The sequence below is a fragment of the Gossypium arboreum genome, chromosome 9, assembly GCF_025698485.1.
Source record: "Gossypium arboreum isolate Shixiya-1 chromosome 9, ASM2569848v2, whole genome shotgun sequence".
Taxonomy (NCBI): domain Eukaryota; kingdom Viridiplantae; phylum Streptophyta; class Magnoliopsida; order Malvales; family Malvaceae; genus Gossypium; species Gossypium arboreum.
This window is the reverse complement of record NC_069078.1, coordinates 82606842-82623698: the sequence shown is the minus strand read 5'-3', so window position 1 is coordinate 82623698 and position 16857 is coordinate 82606842. Positions and strand designations below refer to the sequence as shown.

Below are 16857 nucleotides of genomic sequence, written 5' to 3'. Positions count from 1 at the left end.
ATAGTGAAAAAAGTGTAGAAACATAAAAATTAAACCTTAAATCTCATACTAATTAATCGTGATTGGCAAAATTAGTAATACTTGAAAGAAAAGGATAATGTTGCGGCATGTGCGGCACATGCCACAAACACGGTTAAAACCTCAAAATTTGGGTGTGTTGGGGTTGATTGTAAATCTCTTTTTTCAATTTAAAAAAAAAAGTCTGATGGGCTTCCCAAAAGCCCAAATTCCATTGCGTTGCGTCCTTCCGAGAATTTCACACGGTTACATTATCCGGAAGCCCACTGTAAAATAAATTTAAAAGGCAAAACTAGGGTTTTCTTTTTTATCTTCCCGCAAAAACTACTTCTTCAGTTCAGAGGAGCGGCTGTCTTGCCACCATGGTTCTCAAGTTTGTCTTCTCTCTGCTTGTTTCTTTTATTTCTTCATTTACTAAATATGAAACCACATTTTCTTTCCCATTTCTTTTAATCTAACTATCAATGGCTGTTTCTTTCCTCAACTGATTTTGTGTTTGTAAGTTTTAGCTAGCTGGGTTAAACTTAACACTACAAGTTATTAATACTTTACGATTTGTAAATATGGGGTTGGCAGGACTGAACTATGCCGCTTCAGCGGTGGCAAGATATACCCTGGTAAGGGTATCAGATTTATTCGCTCAGATTCTCAGGTAAAGCTTTCCACTTTGGGTTTCCATTGAAGTACACATCGGTTGCCTCAGTTACATGTATGGATCACTTTTAATATAATTGACAGGTGTTCCTCTTTGCAAACTCCAAATGCAAGAGGTACTTCCACAACCGTCTCAAGTCATCCAAGCTTACTTGGACTGCAATGTACAGAAAGCAGCATAAGAAGGTAACTGCTCTATTTTCTATTCACTCTTAAATCTATCTGTTTAAGCCCTCTTCTCTTTAGCAGTGAGCGTGGATATTTCTTGTTTTTTTCCCCCCTAAGTTTTGGTTGCCGTCAATGCCTGCAGGATATTGCAGCAGAAGCAGTTAAGAAGAGGCGCCGCACCACGAAAAAGCCCTACTCAAGGTCCATTGTTGGTGCTACACTAGAGGTGATTCAGAAGAGAAGAAGTGAGAAACCTGAAGTCCGAGATGCTGCGCGGGAAGCTGCTCTGCGGTACGTTTAAAGTATTGTTGAAATTACATTGTGACGGAAATTGATTAGCCAAAGTTTGTTTGTTGAATCACATGATATGCTGTGCAGTGAAATTAAAGAGAGGATTAAGAAAACTAAGGATGAAAAGAAGGCTAAAAAGGCTGAGATAATATCCAAGCAACAAAAGACTCAAAGTAAGGGTAATGTGCCCAAGACCGCTGCAACAAAAGCCCCCAAGCTTGGCGGTGGCGGTGGGAAGCGCTGATTGTTTGGTACTATAAGAAGTTTTGAGCAATTTTGTATTGTTTGAAATGAAAATGGTTGCCCTGTATTATTTATTTTTTGAGTCTTGTTACACCATGTTCAATGATTTTGGTTTGAAATGGAGAAATGAAAAGGATTGTGGATCTTCTTGAGCTTAAATTCATTTTGTGTGTGTGTTGAAATATTTGTTTACTTGGCATGGACGTTAGATCTTTATGAATCTTTCTTATTGACAGGTTAAACCATACTGTGGTCATGATTCTTGTAAGTTGTACAACTTTTTAAGTGTAGCTGTTGATTGCCACTGATTCTGGCAAGGTGGGAGTCATTATAGATTTGCTAAGGAAGATAACAATGTTGGCCAGGTTGGTTATTCTTTTGATGCTTTATATGCAGCGTTGGATGATATGACATACAATCGAACATTATCTTAATCAACGTCGAAAAGAATATATGCCTATCTTATCTAACTTTTGACTCCTATGCATATTATGCATGTATGACAAATTTTATTTTTTGTTTCGTCTTTTAAAAAACAATGGAAAGATTTAAAATATATATAAATATTGGGATCTAAATTGTATCAAGTGTTTGGGTAATTTAATGTTAATAATAATGATTTTGGAACCATAAGTTCAAAACATCGATACCCAGTTAGCTGAAAAAGAAGGAAAAACGTGTGCGGGTTTAAAAAAACCGAGCAAAGCTAAGCTAAAGGTAGTGGGCGTACGTGGAGGCGGGCATCCCATGTGGGAAAGACCAAACTCCAAAACCAATTAACTTCCTTCTAGAAATGACCCAATGCAATCAATCATGCGTCTCTCGTAGAAGACCCACGGTCTTACAACAGCCAGCTGCAGTTAGAAACCATAACCCAAAAGATCAGTGTTCCACTCCTCATTAAACCTCTTTTCAACAAAGCACAACTCTTATCTCTTTTTCTCCAAGGAGAAAGTGAAAATGGCAGGGGACGATGATATAGAGAACAGGGGAGGAAGGGTGAAGAGAAACGGGTATAGCAACCACAATACGAACAGTAGCAGCGCTTATGCATCTTCTTCAGCTTACGTTATAGAAGATACAGATTCGCAATGGACATCGTGGTTGGTGCCTATGATCGTGGTGGCTAATATTGCTGTTTTTATTGTTGTTATGTATGTCAACAATTGTCCGGGGCACAGGCATATGAGACTTGTCGGCAAGTGTGTGGCCAGATTTCTTGGGCGCTTTTCTTTTGAGCCTTTGAGAGAGAACCCTCTCTTTGGTCCCTCTTCCTCCACGTAATTTACTTCTTCCTTTTTATGTTCCTTTCTGCTTACCCTATCTTCTTCTTTTATCCTTCGTTTTTCTTGGAAGATGTGTTTATAGGTGAGTTTGATTCTGAATTTGGGTCAACTTTGGTAGAGCTTTTATAGCATTTCTTACCCCTGATTTTTCTATTGGTCTTCTAAATTGAGTTGTCGCTGGAGCTTTGCTGAAATTGCTTTCTTCTTCCTAAAATAATATCAATCAAATTTCAACATTCTTTTTAAAAGTTGTGGAATTTAGATCTCACTGCTGGGTCTGGATTTGAGACTAGGTCGTCTCTGTTTTCCATGGATTTTTTATTGATCAGTTTCTGGAATTAGAATGTCTCATTTGTGGATTCTCGGTGTAAGGCTGTCTTGTCGTGAATATATATATTCAGACCAAATACACACACACACTCGTAGGTTTTGCAGCTCTCCGCACCAATTTTTGCTGCCAATATAAAATTCTAATTGCTTTAAGTGTACTTGCAATCTCTTACTGTGTTTGACTATTGTATGTGGAAAAATACTTTCTGGTCAAATTTGGTGAATTTACTATTTCATGTCAAATGCTTCTATACTTGACTGTTGCTTATTTATAACTTGCTATTATTGTTGTTGTTTGGACATTGTAATTAGGATCATTAGGGTTTCAATATGAAGTATATTACTCTGATTCAAGTGTAAGCGTTAGAGATAGGGTATGTGTTTCACTTGCTTGGCAAAGCAAAAGTGAGAAGAGAAAAATGGGAAAAAAGTTTAGTTTTTACTTAAGCCTATAAGTCCAAATCTTTCCTACTTCAATGTCTGTCTCGTATTGGAGAAGTTGAAAATAGATGAGATAGCTGTTGAATTGTAACAAAGGCATGTATGATTTTGCAAGTAGCAAAATCACAAGGGTATAAAATTATTTCTTTCCTGATATTGATGGAATTGGGAAGTAGCTACTCAATTGTTGGATTGCCCTCTAAAATGAAGATATGTTTTCATTTTGGAAGATTGAAGAAGTTGGGAGCTCTTGAATGGACCGAAGTTGTGGTTAAACATCAAGGATGGAGGCTTATTACTTGCATTTGGCTGCATGCCGGTGTTATTCATCTTCTAGCCAACATGCTGAGCCTGGCCTTCATTGGTATACGCCTTGAACAACAGTTTGGGTTTGGTATGTTTCTTCTTCTGTTTGAAATTTATCTTCTTGTTCATACTCTTTATGCAACACATGGAGCCAAATTTCAGCTGTGATTTAAGCACCGCATTTGTTATCCCCTTAAACTCTGTTGATTAAAGTTTCAGATAATGTGATGATCTGATATTTGTTGTTACAAATTCTCAATGTGGCAGTGCGGGTTGGAATTATTTATCTCTTGTCAGGATTTGGCGCAAGTGTGGTTTCTTCTCTATTTATCCGAAACAACATCTCTGTTGGTGCCTCTGGTGCTCTTTTTGGGCTTCTTGGTGCAATGCTTTCTGAACTTATTACCAACTGGACCATATACACAAACAAGGTGAGCAATATTATCTCTTCCATGTCTATGATCATAGAATTTTATAGCTTATATATATATGTCAATATCCTAGTGCTAATGGTCTTATTAATAACCTTTGTCTTGCTTGCTCCCCTCTTAATATTCGACAGGCAGCAGCTTTTTTTACTCTTCTGGTCATCATTGCCATTAACCTTGCAATAGGAATTTTGCCCCATGTTGATAACTTTGCTCATATCGGTGGCTTCACAACTGGGTTCCTCCTTGGCTTTGTTCTACTATCTCGTCCTCAGTTTGGGTGGTTAGAGCGCCAGAATCTTCCAGCTGGTACTCTTATTAAGTCCAAGTACAAGCCTTACCAATATGTTCTGTGGTTGGTTTCCTTGGTGCTGCTAGTCGTAGGGTAGGTACCATTCATGTTTCAAATAATTGATTCTCTTTGTTATTTATTCGTATGGTTTTATGATCATCGTAGTTTGGTGACCTTAATGACTTTGAAATTCTGGGTTCCTACAATAGCCAAGTTGATCTGATTGTCACATGCTCGACTTAGTTGCTTCCTGTTGTTGCTAAATGCAGATTGACAGTTGCATTGGTAATGCTGTTTCGGGGAGAAAATGGAAATGATCATTGCCGTTGGTGTCGCTATCTATCCTGTGTCTCCACTTCTAGATGGGATTGCAATGGGATCTAGCACTGCATAAAGCTTCCAATCTATTTGGAGATTTCTTTCTACATTCAATTTGTAAATGCATAACTATAGCTTATAATTGTGAGTGGTGCTTTGTCTGCCTTTGCTTTCTTCTTTCTTTAAAGATCCAAAGACTGCTATTGCTATTGCTTTTACACCTCTTTACTGATGTATTCTGAGTATATATGATGAAACCATTCTCTCATAGGGAAAAAAATATCCCAGCATATTATGCTGAAAAGAAAATGTTTATATGACAACTTTCTTTTTTTTTTGGAGTTGGAGTTACAATTATATTAACAGATCTAATCAAGCAGTGAATTAAATAATTAATTTATCAATTAACTCAATCTAAATGGAATAAATTTGAAAAAGAATAGCTTAAATCTAGACATTAAAAAACAGGCAACAATGGTGAAAGTAGTGGTGTGATGGGGTAAGCGATTCGTTGTCCAGCTTATTGCTTTTACCGAGGTAGGCAAACCTGGGGTAACTCATTCAATGTGTCTGGTCCTACCCACCGGCCAGTATGCTTAATCGGACAGTTTCACATTCAGCATTTATGACTGACGAGCCTCACAGGTTTGATTGCAAATCTAGTGCACACCAAAGTAAAATCCATGCTGTAACCTTTTACATGATTTTATTTTTTCAGGATGCCAAGCTCTATGGTGTTGTGCTGGGATGACCCCAATGTGGTATAATAACTTCGTAACATACTTGGAGCTTTGATGTTGCTTTCATGGGCCACTTCAATACCTCTAGCCGTCGCTAAGCACAAGACAAGGATTCTTGTGCAGAATATACATCTTAACTAAGATACATATTTGTTAAGGAAATAAAAATAGTTTTAACCAATATTAACAATGAGGGAAAGAAATATTGTTGCACTGGTTAATCTGTGTGTAACCATGACGTTGCTTTTTAATAATAACAACTTTCCGTTGTCTAACTGAGCGATTAATTAAGATCATTTAACCACTCTCCTGATTCTAATCATTACGTGATCTTGAACTAGATCCATGTGATTATATCACCATAAATTCATATGTTGTGAAGTAAAAATAATAATAATAATAACCGGCAGTGACTAATTCATGTACACTTGGTACTAGCGAAGCAAAAAGTATAGAGAGCAAATCATGAAGAAGAAAAAGAAAAAGAAAATGAGAGGACAAACATGGAAATGCCATGATAATATGATATCAGATTCCGATTTGCATGGATCCCGAGATTTTTACTCAATAGTTCCAGAAACTGTATGATTCATCATGTCGGATCGATTGTCAGTTGTGGGAATCCAAGGTTTCGTTTTTTTCTTATATGGCTAATAAAAGAATGTTGGCTGTTCATTGTCACTATCACCGTCCTAGATAGCCGCTTCAGACAAAACTGTACCACTAGGACAAAACCATGTTTGATGGATTTAGCCTCCGTGAATGCACAGTTGGAAACAGACAAAACTCCAACTGAAACTCTTTTGTTTTGTTTTGTTTTGCTATGATAATTTCAGTACAGTTAATAACTACGTTGTTATCATTATGATGGAGAAAATGGCAATCATACTAGATTTTTCTTTTTCAATATTAATAATGCTAAATTTGATCAAGCAGGATCAAAGTTTTTCACATCATGGTAAACTAATTACAACTCTAGCAGACAAGGTTGCTATCACACACAAGAAAAGGAAAATAGGAGAGGCGAAGGGAGGATCGTCGATCATTCCCCTCGGTTAGCACTACTAGGCCAATTCAAGCAATCGGAAGTCGGATGTGCCCTGTACCTAAAATCAACATGATGAGGAAAATCTCTTTCTGAGTTGGTACCTGAATCCCACAACCCCTGATAAGTTCTTCGGGTTGAACCATATTTGTCTAACTCCAGCCTCTGCCTTGGAGCACTCTGGGATCGATACTTAGCCCGGGATGATTCAGTATTCGCCATGTAATTTGGGTAACCGGAATATCCACTTAAATACCCCCATGAGCACTCACTCCTTGTGGGTGTAAAAGGGCTTCTCCTAGCACTACTTCCAGGTCTAGATGATGCAGAATGCACTTGTGGGCTGTTGTCAGCTGTTCTTAGAACTGCTTCATCTTTCCCTCCAGGATATTTCATGGAGCTTAATGTTAAAACTTCTGCTGAAGAGATATTTGGTATGGCATTTGAAGCTTTTCCTGATGCTTTTCTCGGGGAGTCATATGCCGTAAAGCTCTGGGTATAATCCAAAGCTGAAAAATGCTGAGATGGCCTAACATTCCTGTGACTCTGTTGGGAGCTCAAGTGAGGTTTCCAAGTATCTACTTCAAGGATTTTGTCACTCTTCTCATCATCAGCAAGCCGACGGCTAAGTGGAGCTTCTCTACGGTTGTTCCATAAACTTTCCTCCCTCCAATGGTCTAACCAATTTGAACCCATCCGTGCTTTCTCTAGATCAATGATGTTCCTAAAGTTGGAATTTGAACCACATCTCTGCATGAACAAACGCAATATTCAAGACGGATTTGAACACCCAATTTCATACCGAGGTCCATTCAAATTTGTTGATTTGAACTTAAATTTGCCTAGAATCACCTTCATCTTCTTTTAAATTTGAATTACGTAGTAAACCATATCAGAGCATGTAAAAAGGGGAATCTGCAAAGGCAAATTGTCAATAAAGTGATACCTTTAGGATTGAGAGCCCATCAGATTTAGTACAATAAGCACGAAGTTGGCATTCATCTTTTCCGGAAGTTGCATGGACCTGCAAGTAATACATATAAAAATGGACATTAGCAGACCGAACAAACAGATTAGCTCCTCCCTACAGCAGCTGCATGTTATGCAGCAGTAAAATGCATGCCAAGCTTTTCTTTCCTTTCAAACAAAGATTCAGCCTAGCACAGTTAATTTTGCCTTGACCGGAACTATATTACATTTGACCACAATCGATCTTTAGGTCATAATTAACCTTAACTTATATTATGAACATATGAGAGGCTTTGGTCGGAACTTTGAATCCTCCAAGAAGTTATCAGAACTTTTAGGCAAAGCAAGTGGTCCCTTAGTATTTCAATCTATTAGTGCTTGAAACATATCATGTGAGCTCATAGCAAGCATATCAAAAGCCGTACTTTTGGCCTAACATGAACTTTTTACATCATTTCCATAAATGGTAGAGAAATTAAAACAATCCCTAAACATAAAAAAGAGCAGAAAGGTATGCTTACAGCATTTCGCGGAAGCCTGGACATCTTTACGACAGAATCCAGAGACTTTGTCACATGTGCACGACTAGAACGGGCTCGATCTTGCAGTTTGACCAATGTTTGCATGCGTCTGAGCATGTCTGCTGTTTGCTTTCTTACAAAGTGGCCTCTCACTAGCGCTTGAAGCTTCACCAATGCTTTCAAAGCTCTCAGTGCCCTCCGTGCCTGGACCAGGCGGCAGCAGAAGTCCACAAAAAAACAAACAAGCACCATTACATCAGACAAACCAAAAACCATCCAATACCTATCCAATTAACTGTATGGTAATCCTTGTTAGAAATTAACAGAAGAAAAATAAATCCACTGACATTTCTTTAGTCCTTTTAGAAGTTAAAGGCTCCAGCAAACAATGATTTGTAACAGATAGACAACGAAGTCAAAAAGCGGGAGGCCCATAGATGCAATCATTACCTACCATACAACCCAACAGAAAAGAGGAACTGGCAAAAGAAAGAACAATCTCCCCCACCTACAGATAACACTAAAAGATACCAAATTTTTAATCAAGACTTCAGCTTTACAAAAGTTTAATTAAATTGTTTAATGAATAGCCATCTCCACAAGTAACTTTGCCCATTAATCATTTGTAGCGTGCCCATCTCATCTCCTTCGCAAATTAAAAATATCCTCCAGCAAACTGGAAGGCGGGCAAATTCGATGGACAGATTGTAAAGAAACAGTACAAATAGGAAAGAAAATCAAGACACAAGAATATATATGGTTTGACCAATTGTGTCTAAGTTCACAAAACTGCAGAAATTTTACACTACTTCCTGAAAGAACAACTTACCTTTGCATCAACTGTTACAATAGTTTTTATAACAAATGCTACCAACTGGGGAATGCATACATATGCTTTTCAAGCAAAATGTAGCCTACATGACAAACGGGGAAATGCATAAAAACAATGCTGTTCTCTTTTATTTATTGTTCAAATCAGAATAAAGCTTGGTAACTTGGTAAAATAAAATTAAAGGAGAGGAATAAATCAAAAAACTTTCAGGAGAAAACTAATAATCAGTCATAAAGTCATACTGATTCCCAGTTGGAACAATTAATTCAGTTCTGGTAGAATATGATCTAAGTGTCCCATGGAAAGAATAAAGTTGGCCCAGCAGCTTGGCTGTAACATGCTACCTTACTAAAATGAGGTAAAACTTGCATGTTACCTTCAAAAGAGGCCCCATAAAGCAAGAAACCAGTTTTGACACAATTTTCTACACAACGTTTGGGTAGAAATAATTTTGTATACAAATCAGATATTTTAAACAGAGGATGCGTTAATGCATCATTATGGTTTTTATTTTCAGATTCTGGCTTTCTTTGCTGCAGATATGGCAAATGTTCACCATAATTAGTTAACCTATTTCTCTCCTTAAAAAAATTTGTTTATGTTTCACTCTACTGAACTATTAAGTCTTGATTGCAACTTCATTTTAACAGGGTTAGAGACAAAGAAAAAGGAATGTGAATTTTGCCAAACAAGTCACACATTCTACAACTCAGCCTCTTTATATCCCATCACTTCATGGGTTCATTCCTTTGCTTAAAAAATAAATGAAAGAAAACCCACTTTCTATTTTTTGTATTTCTGGTAGGTAAGAGAGAAGAAGAAGCTAAAGCCATTTGAGGCATTGATGACACCCCATTCAGCTGCCCCCCATAGGCCATACCCCCCAAAAAAATACTAGAAAGCACGCGCGTGGAAGGGTCGTGAGTTTGTTTCGTCGGAGTGTGAAGTAGAAGACAAAATTAGACAGTGAAGATGGGAAGTAGAAGATAAAAGATAAACGGTCGCCTAGTGAAATCCTGATGGCGAAATGACTTATCTTTCGGTGTCGGCACACCTTTCTTTCTGCTTCTGGGACCATTCACGGTTAAAAGCTTCAACACTATATACTAATATAATTTTAAACAACATTCTTTCTTTGAATTTAACAAACAAATCACACTCTCAATCTCTAAGTCTCTTATTCAATCTTCTTAACCATGAAAGGGTATTTTAATTTTTGTTTCCAGTTTGCATTGTTGAATTGAATAAGCGGAAAGAAAGCAGAGAAAAAGTCAAAACTATTGACTAACGTAGAAAATGGGAAATGGCTAGGAAGAAATGATGTGAAGGTAAAAAGGAAGAAAATACTAACCAGATAACCTCGAAAAGCGGACTGTATCCTAACAGCCGCTACCTCCTGTACGAGTCGTCGGTTGTTCCCAGCGGGGCCACCACCACCACTTGTCAGTCTAACAACCTCAGCAGCCGCATGCGCAGCTGCGAGAGCAGCCTCAGCTACAGCAGCAGTGGCGGCTGCTACTGCTATTGCGTGCTTGCTGGCATCCAAGGTGTCACTGCATGGAGCAGTAGTAAGAGCATGATCTATATGGGAAGTTGAAGACGTGGGATTGGAAGATCTAGCAAAGCTCCAACGCCTCCGTTCTTTATCGGATCGGGTTTTGTCGGACTTTTTGGCTCCAAAGAGTCGCCGGAAAAGACCCATGGTTCATTGCCTGTATACTACACGTGCACTTAAGCCATGGATTATGGGGATGTTTTTTTTTTTTCTTTGAGTAAAAGGAGGCAGGAGATGGTTGAGCGTTAAAAGTGTATGAGAAACGAGTGAGGGAGGTGAAGGAGAGACTTGGATTTTGTACACAATGATCCACATTTCTAAAATACACTAACCATACGCTCCTCCAGGGATCTGTAAGACACGCGCCTTTTCCATATTTTAACTATATTTTCACCATCCTTATTCTTCCATTCCTTTGGACGAAGCATTGACTCAGCCAAAAATTAAAATTTTAAATTTAATTCGGGTTCTGTACTGTTCGCTTGTTTCTGAGATCAATTTTTAATGTTAATTAATTGAGATAAAATAAATTTTAGCCTAATTTATTTTAATTTGATTTCTAAAATTCTTTTCCTTCACGTTAATTTCGAAATTTAGTTTTTTTTTTTAATTTGGTCCCCACTTTAAAGTTTATTAAAGTGTGATAGCACTATACTTTAAAATTATGTCACGTCTTCACTTAAAATTTATAGTCTTCACTTAAAATTTATAGTTGATTAAGTCTTAATTGATTGGCATGGTTATTATTGTCAAATGTCAATATAGGAAGATATGGGTTAGACTGTGCTGAAGCGTTTTCAATACAGGAATATGTGGGTTAGATTGTGATGAAGCGTATTATCCTCTTAATTATGAGTTGGAAAAGGGTTATAAATAATTATAAGTATTGTGTTAAAAATAATAGATATAATCAAAACTTATAATAAAATTGTTTAAAAATTATATATATAATTTTAAAAATAAATTTTATTAAAATTAAAAAATTACACCGTCAAGTGTACAAAAGAAAAAATTCAGAAATGGAAATGAAAAAATAATCAAATTTAAGGGCTAAATATCACTTTTATATCTAATTAATACATAAAAGGACTACAAAGGTAAAAGACAGCTAACAAAATTAACACAGTATTTAGGTAAATAATGTTATTTTATTAAGTACAAATATTAACAATATTAATTATAGTTTAAAAATATTAGCAAAAATCAAATGAATGATTACAAATCGGATAAGACATTAAAAAAGTTAAGAGGGTTAAGAGGGATGAATTTAGGTATTATGATGAGGAAAGAGAAAAGTAAAAATAGAAAAATTAGATTAAGGTTCATTAGGATGATAACCAAAACCAGAACAGGATTAGCAAAAAGACGAGGGAGATGTGGCTGTTTCGGTGGTGGTCGCCATTTAATTTTAAATGCGAAACACGATTTTTGGTGAATTACCCCACCAATACGGTGTCTGCGTGGAGTTCTAAACAAAATTCTATTTCAAAACTTTAAAAAGTTATTTATTAAATATTAGATCCAAAGGGAAAAAATGTTTTTAAATTTAAAATATTCATACGTGATGCAATAGGGTTTTAGATCTAATTGAATTTTGGGTTTCAGGGTTGGGTTTTAGGAATTTTAATTTAATAGAATATTGTGTTCAAATCTAATTACTATAGCGTTTCCAATTTATATATATACATATTTATAACTCATAATTAACAATTTAAGTTGCTAACACAATACCAAATTCTCTCTACAATAACTAAATATGGATTCAGGTGAGTTGCAATATTTAATACATATATTCTTAAATTTGTAGCTACTGGTTTTGTAATTTGGATGCAAATTAGGCAATTCTACTTAGGAAGTTTGTTGATTTGATATTATAAAAGTTAGTTTCAATGTCGGACAATTTACGATTTGGTGGCGTGGCATAGTGCTGCAATGGAGAACATCGACTACATGTCTCCAAAGCTCCCTAACTATATAGCATCAAAGATAACAAGTTTCTTCCACTCCGATTCCAAATATCTCATGCCGATCGATTTGTTGGCTCTTTCCACGGATAGTTGGTCATTGTGGATGAGGATTTAGCTCTTCATTTACTCAATCCATTGTATTTGGTCTCCAACAGACAAATCAGTTCTAATCTAAATACTTACATTATTCTTTCTTTACTAAAACTTCAATCCCCTATAGTTTCTTGGTTCCAAACTATGATTATCACATTTGCAAGGTTGTACTTATTGCCAACCCAACATCGAGTCCTGACGATTAAACAATCATGGTTATGTTTGGTTCCTATGATCATCTAGCTTATATTAGACCAAGCAGAGAATGGACTTACATTTACCATGACTGGGGCATGCTTCATGATGTTATATACTGTCAACATCACTTTTTTCAATTGATTGCAAGGGTAGAGTTGTTTGTTTTAATCTGGCTGATAAATCACGTTTTACATATTTGCCCTTAGATCATAACGTACAAAACTAATAAATTTTGTATAGAAACATATTGTAGAGTCACCTATAAGGGAACAATTGTTGGTTGAAAAAATAACGAGGTGGCTTTGGAAGGAGAATCTGGGATATGATTGGAGCCAAAGTTTGGAATATGAAAATGAATTGTGAGACATGAGGCTGGAGGGAGAAGAAAAGCACAGGAGACTGTACTTTGTTCGTTAGTGATAACAGTTCTTCATCTATGATGACATTCAATTTCTCTAGATGTCAATCAAATTGTATATACTTCACAAATGATCACATTAACATGAATTTCTCTTGCCCAATGGCCTAAACACCAAAGGTCAAGTAGAAAATTTGTCGGGAATTAATATATATATACACAAATATGTAAAAGTCGAAGCAAGAAAGATTTCACAAATTATGACACTATTTTCAAATTATTATTAATGGCACTATCAATTGCTTTTAAGTTAGAATAAATATTAATACAATTTTTATAATCATATATTTTAAACTAATAATTATACCAAAACAGGATTTGAGGAAGAAAAAAAAGGACCTTAGAATTGGACCGATGGGGTCTGGGTTGTTTTTGCCATCCCCATACTGGCTTTAGTCCATCAATTCACATTGTTAATTTTGCAACCCAACTGCTCGCATTTACTCTTACTCCTTTAGAACGTCAATTCAGCCCGTTTGAGCTTGGGGTTTCACTTAATTTAATATACCTTAAGTAATTTATGAAATTAACTTAAATTGAATTAATCTAATATAAACAATGAAAAGAAATTCCTTAAATTAATTAATGAAATTGAGAGAACACAAATATCTTGTGAATGTGAGAAAAAAAAAAGTGAGAATGGTAACAAAAATTTTGCAAGTTTTTTAATTAATAAATTTTAAAAATATTTTTTAACAATGAATTCCAACAATTTTTATGTTTATTGTTGTTTGGATCCGACCATCATGATTTGAACATGATTTTTAAAAATGTGTCTTACATAATGTGCTTTTGTGTCATGTAAACCAAACTTCAATATTTACTTTAAAAATAGGAGTATATCATAGTCCCAATTGTTTTCATCTAGAATTATTAATGATACAAGTAACCTACTATATGTTAGTTTTTTATTGATTTTAAAATTTTGATTTAAGATAAAATATTTATTTTAGACATATTATGAAATAAATATATATATTTAAATAATGTTCAAATTCATTATTAATATGATAATTTAGTAACAACATAAAAATAATAATATTTTGATATAGTAAATATAATTTTAAATATTTTCAAGTAATTAATTTAAAGCTTAATTTAATATATAAATTATATATTAAATATTATAATATAGCCATTACAAATTTAAATATGTAATGTTTTATATTTGAAATAAATTTTAATAAGAAAATAATTGTATAATAAATATAAATATTAGGTAAAATACATTGGATTAAGAATAAGGGCTAAAAATATTATTTAATTGCAAGAGTGCTTTTCCACACGTAAAAACTGTTTGGGTTCCAAAAACTTTTGAAAAAGTAACAAAAAAAACACTTATATGAAAATTGTCGTGTTGAGTTAGTAATAAATGAAAATTTTGAAATAGATAAAATAATTATTTAATTACAATTTTAAAAAATATATATTGTGAAATAGTTTATAACTGGTTTTGTGAATTATTAGATAAAATGAGTAGGATTAGGATTATAATTATAATTGTAAATTCAAAAGAAAAATTCTCCAAAATCTAGTCATATATAATTAGAGGGGACATGGAGAGGACGAACAGGCAGGGGCGAAACCAGGGGGGCAGGCATGTGCCCTGGCCCCCCTAAAATGGGAAATTTTCATTTAGGTCCTTTAAATTTTTTTAAAATTTTAAATTAATAAAAGTAAAATTTTACTTTGACCTCCCTTAAAATTATAAAAATTCAATTTAATCTTTTAAAAATTCATTTTTCAAAGTTTTTGCGCACAATACGTGTAGGCTGTTAAACCTCTATCTCGGTCTCACCATCTCATCCAAAAAGTGACCGCGATTTCTCCACGCCTTATAAGCTTCCCCACCCCCTATAAAATCCAACCCATCTGCTTCCAAACCCTTAACCCTTCTTTCACTCACTCTACCTACTACGCATACATACATGCACGCATACGTAGAATCACAAATATGGCCAATTTGTCCCCCGACGAGAACCCACCAACCCCTCAAATCCCCGACTCTACGCTCTATCTTGTGCAGTTGCCAAATCACAGCAGCCTACCTTCCATCCCGACGCCAAGTCCTGTTCAATATAGCTGGCCTGGTTCCGGAAGGCATTCTAGTTATCGGGGAATACGAAGCAGGAGCGGCAAATGGGTATCTGAAATACGAGAGCCTCGTAAAACCACGCGTATATGGCTCGGAACGTACCCCACTCCTGAAATGGCAGCCACCGCGTATGACGTGGCTGCTATTGCTCTAAAAGGTCCCGACACGGATTTGAACTTTCCGGATATGATTCTTTCGTATCCAAAAGTGGCTTCTACATCCGCAGCCGAGATTCGAGCGGCTGCTGCTAGTGCTGCCGCTTCCAGGCTACCCATGCCAGATACGGGGTCATCAAAACAGGATCAAGGCAACCTTCAAAATGAGGGTACCGCTTCGACGTTTAGCACTTGCATGGAGTCTGGTTCAGGTCAGGAATATATTGACGAGGAAGAGCTTTTAAACTTTCCCAATTTGATGGTGGACATGGCAGGAGGAATGCTCGTAACCCCTCCCAGGATCAACTCACTCGCTTCAGATGATTCACCAGAGATTTCAGATATGGAAAGCCTATGGACTTACCCTTAAAGGGTCTCTAAATTTACTAAGAAATGGATAGCAGAAAGTACAAAATAAGAAATGTGATTGAAAAAGTAGATGAGATGATCACAAATGTGAAGGTATTTGTCCTTTTTGATCTCTTTTGGGGTGTTTCTGTCATGCCCTGTATCTGTATGCATTCCTGAGTATTGCTAGTTAAAGTTTGCTTGAGGTAAATTAAACTAAAGAGAGACTAACTTAATTTCGCAGCCAATTTCCAATATTAGAAAGCCTTCACCTTTTATATTATATGCCTAATGCCTTGAAAAAAGCCTAGTTTTCTAAGCTAAAGTCATGAGATGACAAAAGAAAATTGGGAAATTTTGGGAACACTATCAGTCCTACTTGATAGTTGAATAACTGGGTTCATAGCGTATTGGAGAAAAAAGTTGTGAGACTGGGATTTGATGCTCGATTCCAGCCTTTCGGTAAAGAATGAAAAAATCGGAAATATATAAGATGCTTTGATCCTTTTAACGGTGAAATCTTTCTTCATTCAAAATCAGTGTCCTGGTGGGATGTATGCTAATTTAAGTTCCCTCATTTTTTTCAACTTTAATGCAACTTCATCCTTTGCTTGGTATAGATTGTAGCGTTCGACTACAAACCCACAAAACGATCGACTTCACCTTAAAAAAAGATTAATCCCTTTAATTGAAAAACGAGTTAGGGCAGATCAGGAAAATATCTTATTAGCTTAGAAAGAAAGTTGAGTCTTGAAGGGCATGGCTACATAATGTCAAAATTCTTGCTTAATAGGATTAAGGAAGATTGTTTTTTTTCCTTCTTTTTAAGCTGATGTGGTAAAATATATTTCTCACAAATGAATTTTGGATGATAAACTATAAAGAAGGGGAGCTCATTTTCTTGCAATTTGTTTATTTAATTGAGGGATAGAGAATGATGATTTAAGTATGATCTTACCTAAAAACGCTTCTTGAAGTAGGATACAAATGTATTACTAATGAATAAGATTTGGGTCCTCTCTTTTAGTTTCTCTTCTTCCTGTTTTACAACATTTAACATGCATTCAAAAATACATTAATACGTTTGCTTCACTAAAATGTGATATTCCCATTACATAAAATCCAAATTTTATGAACTTTAAAATT

The 16857-nt window shown here is 35.6% G+C and overlaps 4 protein-coding genes across 4 annotated transcripts; 3 read left to right on the top strand and 1 right to left on the bottom strand.

Annotated features, from left to right (window-relative positions):
* The first annotated feature begins 271 nt into the window (after window positions 1-271).
* Window positions 272-1533, top strand: LOC108464492 (60S ribosomal protein L24-1). The gene is made up of 5 exons (XM_017764821.2): window positions 272-391; window positions 595-670; window positions 757-858; window positions 983-1131; window positions 1219-1533. Exons 1-5 carry the CDS (start codon window positions 381-383, stop codon window positions 1373-1375), a joined length of 495 nt encoding a protein of 164 aa, XP_017620310.1. The 5' UTR covers window positions 272-380; the 3' UTR covers window positions 1376-1533.
* A 142-nt stretch (window positions 1534-1675) lies between these two features.
* On the top strand, window positions 1676-5098 carry LOC108464491 (RHOMBOID-like protein 3). The gene is made up of 5 exons (XM_017764819.2): window positions 1676-2654; window positions 3662-3825; window positions 4005-4168; window positions 4300-4550; window positions 4727-5098. The coding sequence occupies exons 1-5, from the start codon at window positions 2335-2337 to the stop codon at window positions 4839-4841; spliced, it is 1014 nt and encodes a 337-aa protein (XP_017620308.1). The 5' UTR covers window positions 1676-2334; the 3' UTR covers window positions 4842-5098.
* A 1310-nt stretch (window positions 5099-6408) lies between these two features.
* Window positions 6409-10802, bottom strand: LOC108464434 (protein IQ-DOMAIN 23-like). Its single transcript, XM_017764732.2, has 4 exons — window positions 10234-10802; window positions 8051-8254; window positions 7507-7584; window positions 6409-7310 (listed from the first exon to the last, which is right to left on the bottom strand). The coding sequence occupies exons 1-4, from the start codon at window positions 10582-10584 to the stop codon at window positions 6558-6560; spliced, it is 1386 nt and encodes a 461-aa protein (XP_017620221.1). The 5' UTR covers window positions 10585-10802; the 3' UTR covers window positions 6409-6557.
* A 4159-nt stretch (window positions 10803-14961) lies between these two features.
* On the top strand, window positions 14962-16247 carry LOC108463608 (ethylene-responsive transcription factor ERF027-like). The gene has a single exon (XM_017763527.2). The coding sequence runs from the start codon at window positions 15068-15070 to the stop codon at window positions 15731-15733; it is 666 nt and encodes a 221-aa protein (XP_017619016.1). The 5' UTR covers window positions 14962-15067; the 3' UTR covers window positions 15734-16247.
* Window positions 16248-16857: the final 610 nt, after the last annotated feature.

Bases quoted from the DNA above. Each gene is read 5' to 3' on its own strand.
- LOC108463608 (XM_017763527.2), top strand. From the start codon at position 15,068: ATGGCCAATTTGTCCCCCGACGAGAACCCACCAACCCCTCAAATCCCC.
- LOC108464492 (XM_017764821.2), top strand. The intron at 859-982 runs GTAACTGCTCTA...CAATGCCTGCAG, and splicing joins ACAGAAAGCAGCATAAGAAG to GATATTGCAGCAGAAGCAGT. The intron at 1,132-1,218 runs GTACGTTTAAAG...TATGCTGTGCAG, and splicing joins GCGCGGGAAGCTGCTCTGCG to TGAAATTAAAGAGAGGATTA.
- LOC108464491 (XM_017764819.2), top strand. From the start codon at position 2,335: ATGGCAGGGGACGATGATATAGAGAACAGGGGAGGAAGGGTGAAGAGA. The intron at 2,655-3,661 runs GTAATTTACTTC...TCATTTTGGAAG, and splicing joins TTTGGTCCCTCTTCCTCCAC to ATTGAAGAAGTTGGGAGCTC. The intron at 4,551-4,726 runs GTAGGTACCATT...TGCTAAATGCAG, and splicing joins TTGGTGCTGCTAGTCGTAGG to ATTGACAGTTGCATTGGTAA.
- LOC108464434 (XM_017764732.2), bottom strand. From the start codon at position 10,584: ATGGGTCTTTTCCGGCGACTCTTTGGAGCCAAAAAGTCCGACAAAACC. The intron at 8,255-10,233 runs GTTAGTATTTTC...CGCCTGGTCCAG, and splicing joins CCGCTTTTCGAGGTTATCTG to GCACGGAGGGCACTGAGAGC. The intron at 7,585-8,050 runs GTAAGCATACCT...TATTACTTGCAG, and splicing joins CCAGGCTTCCGCGAAATGCT to GTCCATGCAACTTCCGGAAA.